This window comes from Poecilia latipinna, unplaced genomic scaffold (genome assembly GCF_001443285.1).
Source record: "Poecilia latipinna isolate Pla-1442-1.1 unplaced genomic scaffold, P_latipinna-1.0 Scaffold586, whole genome shotgun sequence".
Lineage (NCBI taxonomy): Eukaryota > Metazoa > Chordata > Actinopteri > Cyprinodontiformes > Poeciliidae > Poecilia > Poecilia latipinna.
Window position 1 is genome coordinate 208,097 of NW_015113202.1, and position 12,679 is coordinate 220,775.

The 12,679-nt window shown below is 39.7% G+C and overlaps 1 protein-coding gene across 1 annotated transcript in view; it reads right to left on the reverse strand.

Annotated features, from left to right (window-relative positions):
* Positions 1-12,580, reverse strand: part of grwd1 (glutamate-rich WD repeat containing 1) — a 27,551-nt gene extending 14,971 nt beyond the window's left edge. The window contains exons 1-8 of the mRNA XM_015042350.1: positions 12,011-12,580; positions 11,550-11,656; positions 11,196-11,267; positions 10,751-10,897; positions 8,417-10,583; positions 8,211-8,328; positions 5,445-5,607; positions 4,499-4,709 (exon numbers count right to left, since the gene is read on the reverse strand). Of these exons, the coding sequence (XP_014897836.1) occupies positions 4,499-4,709; positions 5,445-5,607; positions 8,211-8,328; positions 8,417-8,630 (706 nt within the window). The 5' untranslated portion in view covers positions 8,631-10,583; positions 10,751-10,897; positions 11,196-11,267; positions 11,550-11,656; positions 12,011-12,580. The remainder of the gene's footprint in view (positions 1-4,498; positions 4,710-5,444; positions 5,608-8,210; positions 8,329-8,416; positions 10,584-10,750; positions 10,898-11,195; positions 11,268-11,549; positions 11,657-12,010) is intronic.
* Between the last annotated feature and the right edge of the window lie 99 nt (positions 12,581-12,679).

The window sequence follows — 12,679 nt, forward strand, 5'->3', positions numbered from 1 at the left end:
GATCCACCAAACAAGGGACTGTTGGACTCACCTAGCAGGTCGGGTAAACCCAACACAGGTTTGCCCAAAACCACTAGGGGGGCGTGGGGGGGGGCTCTTCATAAAAAGATACCCCCCTTCCTTTCCAGCAGAGGGACAGGGCCTCTTGGGAATATGGCCCATATTTAGTCGGGAGTTCAGATTTTTTGTTAGTGTAGTTCTTGTTCATAGTTCAAGTGGAGAGGCTGAGATTCAAACCAAGATATACAAACAATGTCTAAGGTTATAACTGTGGTATCACTGAATGTCAATGGTTTAAATAATATCAAAAAGAGAGATAAGGTCCTAAATAAATTTAGAAAAGAAAAAGTACAAGTTATACTCTTACAGGAGACACATCTAACAAAAAAAGGACATGGAAAGTACAAAAAATTAGGGTATGGAAACTCATTTTCCTCCTCATTTGGAGAAAGGCATAAACGAGGTTTATTGACATTGAGCTCAAATAGTGTAAAGTTTGAATTGTTGGAGGAAATTGGGGATAAAGAAGGAAGATACTTAATGATAAAGGGCAAATTGGAAAACCAGTTAATCACAATACTCAATGTATATGCCCCTCCAGAAAGCGGCAAAGTACTCTTTAAGAAAATATTTGATCTCATTAACTTGGAAGCAGAGGGAATATTGATATGTAGCGGGGACTTTAATGCTGTGTTAAATTATAGGATGGATACTACAAGCAATAAAAATAGTAAAAAAACAAATCAGTAGGCACATGAACACCATGATGTCAGAAATGGCAATTGTAGATGTGTGGAGAGGAAGCTGCAATAGACCAAGATTATACTCATTATTCAATACCACATGGTGTTTATTCCAGAATTGACTATATACTAGTGAATAAGAGAGAACTACACAGAGTGAAAGAGTGTAGGATTGGAGTTTCAGAAGTTTTTGATCATAACGCAATCTATCTTAAGATCCACCTGGACAGCAAAAAGAACAATACTTTATGGAGACTAAATGAAGAAATATTAAATAACAAGGGTCTGGTTGGTGAAGTAAAAGAGGAGATAATCCGATATAAAGAGGAAAATTATAATGGTGAAGTAGACCCAGTAATTCTTTGGGATGCCCTGAAGGCGGTAATACGGGGGAAAATGATTTCTTACACAGCATTTATGAAAAAAGCAAGATTAGAAACATACATTAAACAAATAAGGAAACAAATAAGAACAACAACATCAATAAGCAAATGACCCAGACATATTTAATCTGATTAAAGAAACCAGGAAAGAAATGGATGAGAGTTTATGGGAGGAGGTAGAAAAGAAGGCTAGATTTACTAAACAAACGTACTATGAGGGGGGACCGAAAGCTACAAAAAATATGGCTAGGCGCATTAAGAAACAACAAACATTAGGTAGCATACATAAAATAAGAGATCCACTATCTAATACAATTTTATATGAACAAGAAGAAATACAAAGAAGATTTGAGCAATACTACAAAAATCTATATGCCCAACCACCATCGGCAGGGGAAGAGGAGGTGAGTAATTTTCTGGAAAAATTGGATTTACCAGCAATAGGCACAAAACAAAATGCGACACTGACTTCTCAAATTACAGAGGAAGAGATTACAAAGGCAACTGGCAGGACTAAAACAGGAAAGTCACCAGGGTCAGATGGTTTAGGGTCTTCTTTTTATAAAACCTTCAAAGAAGAATTAACAACACTGTTATATGACTCGTTTAACTATAGTCTCAGGACTGGCAAGATGCCTCCTTCTTGGAAGGAAGCCATTATTTCCGTAATCCCAAAGGAAGGTAAAGACCAAGAATACTGCCACAACTACAGACCGATATCGGTACTAAATGTAGACTACAAACCGTTTTCCTCCATCATAGTTAAAAGAATGGAAAATTTAATGCAGGATTTAATTGATGAGGATCAAACGGGTTTTATAAAGGAAAGACAAACACAAGACAATATAAGGAGAACTCTTCCCATCATAGACCATCTGCAAGGAAGAGGGGAGGGGGCAGTTCTGATAAGTATAGATGCAGAAAAAGCCTTCGACAGTGTCAATTGGAACTTTTTGTATGAGGTTTTAGAAAAATTTGGATTTAATGAGACATTTGTAAATTGTATTAAATCAATTTATCAAGAGCCAACTGCAAGGATTAAAATAAATGGCAACCTGTCAGGAAGCTTTACTCTGGAGAGAGGAACAAGGCAGGGATGCTGCCTCTCACCAAGTCTTTTTGCACTGTTTATAGAGCCACTAGCTCAGATGATTAGGCAGGAAGAGGAAATAAAAGGAGTGGAAATAGGAGGGGAAGAACATAAAATAGGGTTGTTTGCAGACGACATCTTGATTCATCTAAAAAACCCAAATGAAATGTTTTTAAAAACAGTAAGTTTGCTTGAGGATTATGGGAAATTCTCTGGATACAAAATTAATGTGGAAAAAACACAGATCCTAACAATAAATTACTCCCCGCAGCAGAAAATAAGGGATACCTACAAACTTAAGTGGAATGAAAAATCTATAAAATATTTGGGGGTAAACATAACCAAAACAATTGACAAACTCTATGATGCAAATTATTTAGAAATAAACGACACTATCAAGAAGGACCTGGGGCGATGGATGGACATTGGCTTTGACCTCAGTTCTAGAGTGAAGATAATTAAAATAAATATTTTACCACGACTGTTACACCTGTTTCAGTCCCTGCCACTGACTATTCCGCAAAAACAATTTGTAGAATGGGACAGATGGATTTCAAGGTTTATATGGAACGGGAAGAAACCTAGGGTCAGATATAAAACACTTCAGCTCCCAAAAGATAAAGGAGGTCTGGGTTTACCAGCCCTAAAAGAATATTTCTGGGCCGCACAAATTAGACCTCTGGTATGTTGGTGCAATGATACCAGCATATGTCCCATATGTTTCAAAATGGGAAAAATCTGGAAATAGGTAGAAAAGACATAGAAGTTAAAAATTTAATAGCACATAAAATACTCTTAGGCAAACTAAGCAATAAGCTAGATTCAATAACTAAAACTATGATTGAAATATGGAACACAGTAATTGATAGTTACAAGTTAGAGAAGGAAACAAGGAGTTTGAGCTGGATTGCTTGGGATCGGAGGTTTAAACCAGGTATTTATGATATAGGTTTCAAACAATGGGCAAATAAAGGTGCCACAGCAATGTGTAAATTGACTGAAAAGGGGAAACTGCTGAGCTTTAATAGCTTAAAGGAAAAATATGAACTGGAGGATCAAACCAGTATAGATACCTGCAAATAAAAGATTATTATGAGAAAGAGATAAAAACCAAAGTAAGTAAAATAATAGAGATATTTCATAAGGCCTATGAGGGGAATAAATTACGAGTTATTTCAGCACTGTACCAGGGACTGATGGCAGGAAGGAAGACGTCTACTATGTACATTAAAGAAAAATGGGAAGACGAATTGAAGGAACACATAAGCGAGGAGGAATGGTTTAAAATTTGTAAAATGCAGTGCAGAGCCACCTGCTCCCGTATGTGGAGGGAATTTAATTGGAAAAACATGATTAGATTTTTTATAACACCAAAGATCAGGACCAGGATGGTATCCAGTTCACAGCCATGCTGGAGACTCTGTGGCCAGTCTGATGTAGGCCACACACACATATTCTGGTCTTGTCAAAAGCTAACCACATACTGGCATAATGTTTGCCTTATCTTGAAAAACATATTGGGATATGGAATACCCAGATCACGTAAAACACTCTACCTGGGATGCCTCACACACGATGCAATTCAAAAGGATGATGAATATCTGTTAAAAATATTACTTTCAGCATCAAGGAAAACCATCACAAAATGATGGTATAGACAAGACCCCCCTGCGGTGGAGCAGTGGCTGAGCGTTGTGGAAGAGATCTTCGCAATGGAGAAAATCACATATAGACTAAGATTGCAGGAGGACAAGTTTGTTGTTAAATGGGAAAAATGGAGCGACTACAGACGCAAGGAGAATGCCATTCTTGTATCCAGTTAAATATGGACACGGTTGTCCAACATTGTATGTGAAGTTGAATGTATTGATGCCTCTCCACTGTATGTGTTCAGAAATGTTCAATAAAAAATAAGTATAAAAAAAAAAAGTAATAAAATCCAAAGGAACAAATGGGATCATTTCCTGCCACATTTTTAAATCTTCAGCTTAGTGACACCCTCAAATTTCCTCTGTTTAAAATGTTATCCATAATTAACTCTGAACATCCAACTCAACTGAAAACCCTTTTATCGGTTTTACTTTTCTGTCATTTTAATGTTTCTACATCCTGAAGTCATGCTTGGATCTGGTTACCAGTTTTCCCTCTGATCAGGCTCACAGTGCGACATCCAGCTCAATTATAGTCGAAGTCTTTGTTATTTTTGGTCTGCAGCAGAAATTCTTGTTTTTTTTTTTTAAATTTATTTATTTCTCCTGTCTGCAGGAGGAAGTTTGACTCACCTGGGACTTTAGGGGACCAATCAATTGCGAAGCCTTCACTCATGTGTCCTGAGAAGCTGAACAGCGGTGTAGCTTCTTTCTGCTGCTGGACGAACGTCGCCATGGCAGCAGAGCTGTGGACGGCCTCCAGCTGAGGTCGAAGGTCGAATATCTCTACCTGTCCATTGTCCGACCACACTGCAGCCAATGGGAGCTCGCCACACTGGGTCACCTGGAAAAGAAATTCAACCAGCCATTAAAGGGGGCCTGTTGTAATTCACATGTTTTATGCTCCCATTTGGGTTTCAAATGCTTCCAAAAACAGCTCAAAAACTTTAAAAACAACAAACAAATAAAATCCTCCTTCCGTTTTTATGAAATAAGTTTACGTTTTTGATTGTGTGGAAAATGAGCCATTTTAAACACCTTCCAATGGTCAAGTCATATTGGGGCGTTACCTAGCAACCCAAATGGAGCACCAGCTGTTTGGTCAGCTCGTATTACTGCTGTACTGTGCTGTACAATGGTAGCTGGAAAAGACAAGTGATTTGCTGTTGACTTACCATCCAGAAACCACTTGTTGCATTCTTGTTGGCTGCGCAGGAGGCTCTACTTCTGCTTTTCGAAGGTGTACGGTTGTATAACTGCGTATTTTTTGCAGCCATTTTCACGTGTGAGGGAAAATGTTGAGTTTGAGGGCATCGCCAGCAACAGCTAATTTTGATTTAAAGTTACAAGAAGCCCTAAAATGGCTCATTCTGAAAGGAGCTCAAATTAGGCAGAACTGACCAAACAAAAATCTCATTATCGAAGAATGAATATGTGCAAATAATTAAAAAAACAAACATATTTTGTAGAGCATACAGACCTACACTAACCTGTTAAATAAAGCTAATTAGTTCTCCTTCAAAGAAAATCTGTGCCCCAGTGAAGATTTACCTATTTAAAAAAAAAATGACAGACTTACTCTAACTCTGTTAATCCCTCCATAGTGAGGCATCATGGCCAGCTCCAGCTGTGGCTTCTTATCCTCTTCCTCCTCCTCTTCATTGCTTTCCTCATCGCTGCTTTCCTCCTCTTCGTTTTCCTTCTCCGTTCCATGAAGGTTGTGCATGCGCATCACCAGAAGTCTGCAGCGAGAGCGAGGAGCACATTTCCCAGGAAGGTGAACAAAGAGGAGCTTGAGAGTGAAAGTAAAAAAAAAAAAACACCCACCACCTTCTAACGGACTCTGTTTATATTCAAGTTCTGACAGATTTTCAGTTAAATCCTGACTGGCAGGTAAAGGATTTACACGAGACCTAACCTGAAATCCGCTCACCATGAACAAGTCTGCTTTTATCTGGGTGTAATGTCTGTTTCCACCACTGACAGTCATTCATTAATGTAAGAGGCGAGACTTAAAAATAATATTGCACAATGTGAAACAGAGCCAAGAGGAACTGTTCAGAGATTTACTAAAGCGGTAGTTCAACAGAAGTATCTTACTGAGCTTAAAATAAGCACAGGACGATTGTTTAATTTATTAATAATTTAACTTCTTCACACAATAGGTTGGATTTTATTCCGGTTTTCAGAGTAAAGGGGTAAATATACAAATGCAATGCAAAGATTAGTGAGAATAACACTTCCTCTTCCTTTTATTCCTTCTGAAAAGTTTAATAAAAATTCATAAATATTACATTTCTATTTTTAAATTTCTTTTCAGTTACTTCAGACGCAAATGTACACACAAAGTTAAACAATTATTTACTTTATTTATGGGTATTTCCCTCCTATTTTGTCAGGAGGAAACTTCATTACTGTGATAAGAAAAACAAAAAACAAAATCTTCCAACAATAGGTCGCAAAAGAGAATAATTAGTATCAAGTGATTACAACTATGAGTTGATAAATACATTTTAAAATCAATAATTTAGGTTAATTACTGGTTAAGAAAGAAAATAAAATTGCATTTCTGCAGTAACTTCAAACCTGAACATATTTAGAGGCTATAAAAAATATTTATCCCCTTGGATGATTTGCAAAATCAATCATCACTTGGCTTTCCTGAGGAAAAAAAAAATACTAAATGTCAATTAAATAACATGTAACATAAAATAAATGTCATTTATAATTTGTTTTGTCAAAAAAAACTAATTTTTTTGGTCATCATTGAGTAAAAAAGTAAGATACTTTTTAAAGGCACTGCACAATCTGAATATAACACATACTGTTTTATATGTTTTATGTTCACATTGTGGTCCATCACATTAAAGTTTTTGTGGTTGGATTGTAACAAAATGCGCAAGAATGCAAAGGAACAAAGAAACGAGCTTATGCAACAAATTTCACAATGATCAGGCTTAAGACAAAAAAGCAAACACCGATACATCAAACTTCAGTAATCTGGTGGAAAGCTGCACATGCACATTTCTGCATGTTTAACAAAACAACAGTTTTATGGATTTAGCTTCAATCTGTCTGAGAAAAGAGTAAACAACTGACTTGGAGTCTAAGCAAACACAATCTATTTTTTATGTGCCTACTAAAACCACAACCAGTCCTGTTAACTTCATGTAAACATTTGCTTTCCGCTCAGCTAAACAAGCACAGAGAATCCTTTGCCATGTCGATGTCCCAACACAGGAACAAGGCTGGATCGGATCAGCTGGATGGAAACCCGAGCAGATGTAACATTTCTGTTGTCTCTTGAGACACTCCCTTCCCACTCTTTCCTCCACAACAACAAAAAGAGAGCAAAGTGTTGAGACAAATAATAACTGCAGCTTTTAAAAGTTGTTGATAGCATCACACACAGAAAGCAACAACTGGTGCTTCTGTGAGGATACACACAGCTTAATTTAGGCACTTTAAATTCTAATGAACATCTAACCCTGGACCTGGAAGACATTTTAAATATCCAAAATAAACAAAACGACAAAATTAATTTTGAAGTCTCTGCAAGCAAAATTGTCCTTCAAACAAACCAAAGCACCAGACTGAAGACTTTCATCATACAGGTTTTGGTAGAAAGAGAAAAGAGACTAATGATAAACCATGTGACTGGATATTATTGAGCTCATTTTAATTGATCACATCCATCCATCCACTATCTTACAAGCTTATCCCCAGTGGGGTTGAGAGGGGTGCTGGTGCCCATTTCCAGTGGTCAACTTATTTATTACATGAGTAATTAATTTATTGATTATTGCAACAGGTCCAATGACAAATGTATCTCCAGACATAGACGATAAATTATCCTCAAAATTATTGCGGTAAACAATAACATTGTTGTTTTGAGACCATTTTCAAGTAATATAATGGTAATGATGACATAATAATGCAAGTTCACCCTCTCAAAGAATGATAAACTTTAATTTTGTACTGAACACTGGAACTAGGAGATATCTTAAATATTCCAAATAAAACACAACCAAAAAATAAATAAAATGGATTACGAAGTGTGTGTGTGAACAAAATCGGACTTTTAAAAAATCCTAATCATCGATATGAAATTATCGAGATCATTTTAATGCGATTAATTGTTTATTACGGCGTGTAAAAAAAATTAAACTTGTTGCCAATAACCTTAACTAAAACTACAAAACAATCACCAAAACAAATAAACCCTGCCACTGGGGTATTTTATTTTACAAATGATTTCCCTTTCCTTTGTTTGCAACATAAATGTGCAATAATAATCTGGAAGATCTGAGCCAGTGGTCTAAAAGTGAGCAGCAGTGTGTGGTACCTGTTCTTCAGGGCTGTTTCAGCCTGCGTGCCCGCGCACAGCAGCATGGACACGGGGAACTGCTGCCTGCCGTCTCCGTCTCCGTCCTTCATCACGTCGAAGCTCAGGCACGGAGCACCTGAACGAAAAGTCAAAAAATTAAACCTGGACGGAGCTCCTGCAGTCTGGCTTGAGCAGCACGTCCAGCAGACCGGGTCTGAACTCGCCTGTTTGGCACTCGTGGTACATGCGGTACGCGGAGCGGTCCATCTCCAGCTCCTCTCCGGGCTGAAGGGGCTCGATCCCGGGGACGTACACCTTCTTTCCCGCGTCTCCTTCCTCTTCCATCTCTACCCCTTCGTCTTCCTCATCTCCCTCCATCTCTGCCATCTCGCCTTCTTCTTCTCCTCGGTTTAACGCGTGTTCATCGGGCGCAGACATCTTGGAAGGGTACTTCCGGTCTCTGAAGCGCCACGTGGTTTGAGCGTCCTCCCACTTTCTCCTCCTCTTCCTCCTCCTCCACCACCTTCTCTCCCCTCTTTCTCTCTCTCCCACCCTGTTTACGGGAATTCAGCTGGTTTCTTTGGCGCTTGGCTCCCCGCTGCCAGGAAAAAGCTGTCTTTCAAAGATTTCTTTCGAAAACATGACACCAGACTGTTGGCTGTATTGTGTGCATGGTCAACCTGACCTCTCCAGAAAGCCTCCCCCTTATGTACATGTGTGCTTTCTTTTTTTTTTTTTTTTACTGGGGTCATCAGTATTCGGTGACCCACCCAAGACAAGGTTTCGGTGAATCACAGTTAAGCCTACTTACGGGAATTATGAAACCTCCTGACATTAGTACCCCTGTCACAGACTGGAAACCAGGACTTAACTCTCCAGACAGGCAGACATCTTAAATATTTATGCCTCAGACTGGAAAAGGTACAAAGAAGCGGTTCACGTATTAAAACGTAAATATTTCTGTCCCCATTTGTACAAATATGTGTTTGTTCCCCCTTGCAAACTCTTGACACAAATTCAGTGTAAACAATGAACATGCAAAACATGGTGCTTCCATGGCGACAGCAAGGCAATGCAATGCACTTCAAGGGTGAGGACAATGGTACACATTACATGTCTGGGTGTGTGTGCAAGCAGGGGCAAGTGCCAGCATAAAGATTTCACGTTTATTCCTCTTATTGTTTCAGACAGAAGACAGGCCGCCACGATGCATTCCTCCCCCGTCTGCAGCTTATCTTTGAATTTTTTTTTTTTTTGCTTTCATCCGACATATCCACATCACAGTTCACCTCACATGAATAGATAAAGGAATCCAGGGGCATAAACAAAAGCATCTCATCGCTGAAGGGGCCACCAAGGCATCCGAGTGATCTAGCATGAACAAAAGGTAACTTAAGGACTACTTTGTTCGAATTAAGCAAACGAAAAGAACTCAAAGACACGGAGGCTGTAAAATCAAAGGTATGAAATGAAGCATTTTACTGTTTCAGTAACAGAGCATTGATCCATGCAGCAACATTTACTGTCTGATAAATGCTAAACTATTGCCCTCCGGTCATTCACTAGAGCTAATGCACTCTTCCATCTTAAGACACACAACAAAAGAACCGTAATAATAAATATAAGTTACTGGATCGCTCTAATTTAAACCAAATGCTACTATACCTGAAAGTCTTTAATTTACATTTACTTACAGGAATAAACTCTCACAACATTCATTTGTAAACAGTGAGGCAACCACAGAGAATGGCTTATGTGCACCGACTAGCTCAGTTTGGATCTCTTGTTAGCAAGGAAAGCACAATTAGCTGGAGCTTGTAGCTTCTTTTTTTTTCAACCAAGAGAGTGACTATAGGTATAGTATATATTTGATATAACAAGAGCAAAGTTAGCTGACTTTTGGCATTTCATTCAGCTTGTGCATATCACTTCATTTTAGCAAAGCTTACTGCATCAAAACTCAAAAATAATTCATTCAGTGCCAGGTAAAAGTTTCATTGTTGTGCAATAAAAAAAAAAAAAACAATGTTGCTACCAGTAGAGTCCAAATAACAACAACAATAACAAGGGGCTCCAGAAAGCTGCAGGACAAGGCCGGGATCGAGATCTTCCACAGGACGATGGAGGTTTATTGTCTATCATTTTTTCAGGCTGGTCTTCCTCACGTCTGATGGCTCGAGTGGTCAATAGTTTGACCCTCACCGGACCGTGGTCCTTCCTTTCCAAAGGCGTGGGCAACGTGGGCAACATGGGCGGGAAACAAGTTTCAATTGAAGGTGAGCAACCCACCTCGAGCCACCGAGCAAAAAGTTCTGACGTTAGATTTAATAGTTCTTCTGGGGAGGAGGACAACACTGGGTACTGCTTGAGATTCGTCTCCTCCAGGAAACTCTGAGAAGAGGAAATGACGAAATTAGAGGCTGCAGAATAATCAGAGAAACAACTCGAGGCAAGTCGTAAAAGCTGCGATACTTAAAGCTCCAGCTCCTTCTACAGTTTACAAAACTCATAAAATTTAACATGTCAGAAAATTAGCACATAAAGACTGAAAATGCTACCTCTGTATTTTTGTTCTTTCCAACAATTCTATCCAGTGTCAGCTTCAGCTCTAGGATGAAGGTGTAATTGAGATGCTGATCCCAGAGGTTTGTGACGAGCACATGCCAGGACTCCACGAGAACCACTGCTGCCGAGAACACGCAGCACTGCAGGGAGACCTCAGAGTTAGCAATGCACGACTCATGACGGATCACCACAAGAACCACATCAGTGGCACTCGAGTGCAAGTGACACTAGAGAGCACCTGCTGCAGCAATCTGTTCACAATTGATTTTTTTTTTCTTTTTTAAGATGTGTTAATGAGTGCGGGAGAAAGGTAATAATTATCCAGGTTATGGAGTCAAACATTATCCCAAAAGAGGAGGTTGACTTCCATGAAACACACAAGCGGTTTTATGACATGCGAGACTCTGCTCCCTCCGTTTAACTGATAACTAAACTCACCGGCTCAGTGTCGCACAGCATGCTTCGAGTGTAGTGGTGCGCTACACGATAATCTTTAGGGAACACAGACCGCTGGAGGAGAGAGAAGTAAAAAAAAAAAAAGAAAACCAGATCAGAACTGATTGAGCTTTGTGCTGAAGTTGATAAAGTGAGGCATATCTTTTGTAATTGTTGCAAATCTTCAAGGTGACTAAAAAAAATGCAAAGCATCACATAGTTTGATTTTCCTCTCTGATCTGATACGCTTACTCTGAATCTATTTTCTATTCCTTCACATTGTTACATCACATCCTCACTGACGAAAAGCTGCTGATTTAAAAAAATAAAAGAAAATAAGAAAAAGTAAAGACTTACAAATCCATTTGGATTAGAATCGATTGTTGCCTTTATGTTTTCAACACCTTTCAGGTCAAAGTTACATCCACCACATTGGACGATGAAGAGCAGCAGCAAAAGTAGACCTGTTTGACACATGAGTGAGGATGAAAGGAGCAGATGACATTCAGATAATAGGTGGAAACTTTCTGTGGTTTCTATCTTCTCGAGCTGCATACCTACAGAGAAACGTTTCAACATATCCTGTGTCAATTTAGCCATTTCTACAGAAAACAGACGAAAATACTCTGAGCTGCAGTTGCATCGCCAACTCCAACAGTATGACATTAGTGTGGCTGAGACTGTAGCGACACATGCAGTGAAAGTGTGCTGTGATGCCTGAACAAGCACGAGTAAGAGTCTGCTCTACAAGTTCTACAAGTGCGCACATAGAGATAAAAGCTGAAGTAAAGCATTTGAAGGGTGTTCTTATTTCTCACCTGGCATTTTATCTTTCTAAGAATGGACACTTCTCCATTTCTCTTGTTGACAGCAATCACTCTTCAGCTGTGTCACTCTGTGAAAGGCAAAGTTTCCTCCTCTGTGGTTTGTTGAGGTCTCTGACAGAGCACGCTTCTGCCTTTCCTCTCTCTCAGCGGTCGATGTTCAGTCCCCTTGCTCACATCCCTCAGTGCATTCTCTTCTTCTGGTTTCCTCTGGTACTTTCCAAAATATGACCCATTAATCTCCACAAGCCATCATTCTCTTTCACTTTGGATTTTCCCTCTAAATCCCAGAGTGGCTGCAGCCTTCTTTCGTTTTTAAGAGCTTTTTTTTTGTCTCCCCTCCTTTTTTTTTTTTTTTTTTGGCACTACAGACCTTGAATCTTCCTAAATCTCAGTAGCTCCTGGGTTCCTTCATGGATAAAGCGGCAGAGACGCGGGCCACCCTCCTCTCCCTCTGGTCACTCCTTATGTTCTCCACTCAGACACAGGCGCCGCTCAAAGTGAAAGTGCTGGATTGCCTGCCCCTGTTCCCTTTAAGTCCCGGCCCCTCCCACGCCACACGGTTTACCTCACTATTGACTGACCCGGCTCCCTGCCCCCCCCCCCCCCCCCCCCCCCCCCCCCCCCCCCCCCCCCCCCCCCCCCCCCCCCCCCCAACCGGGC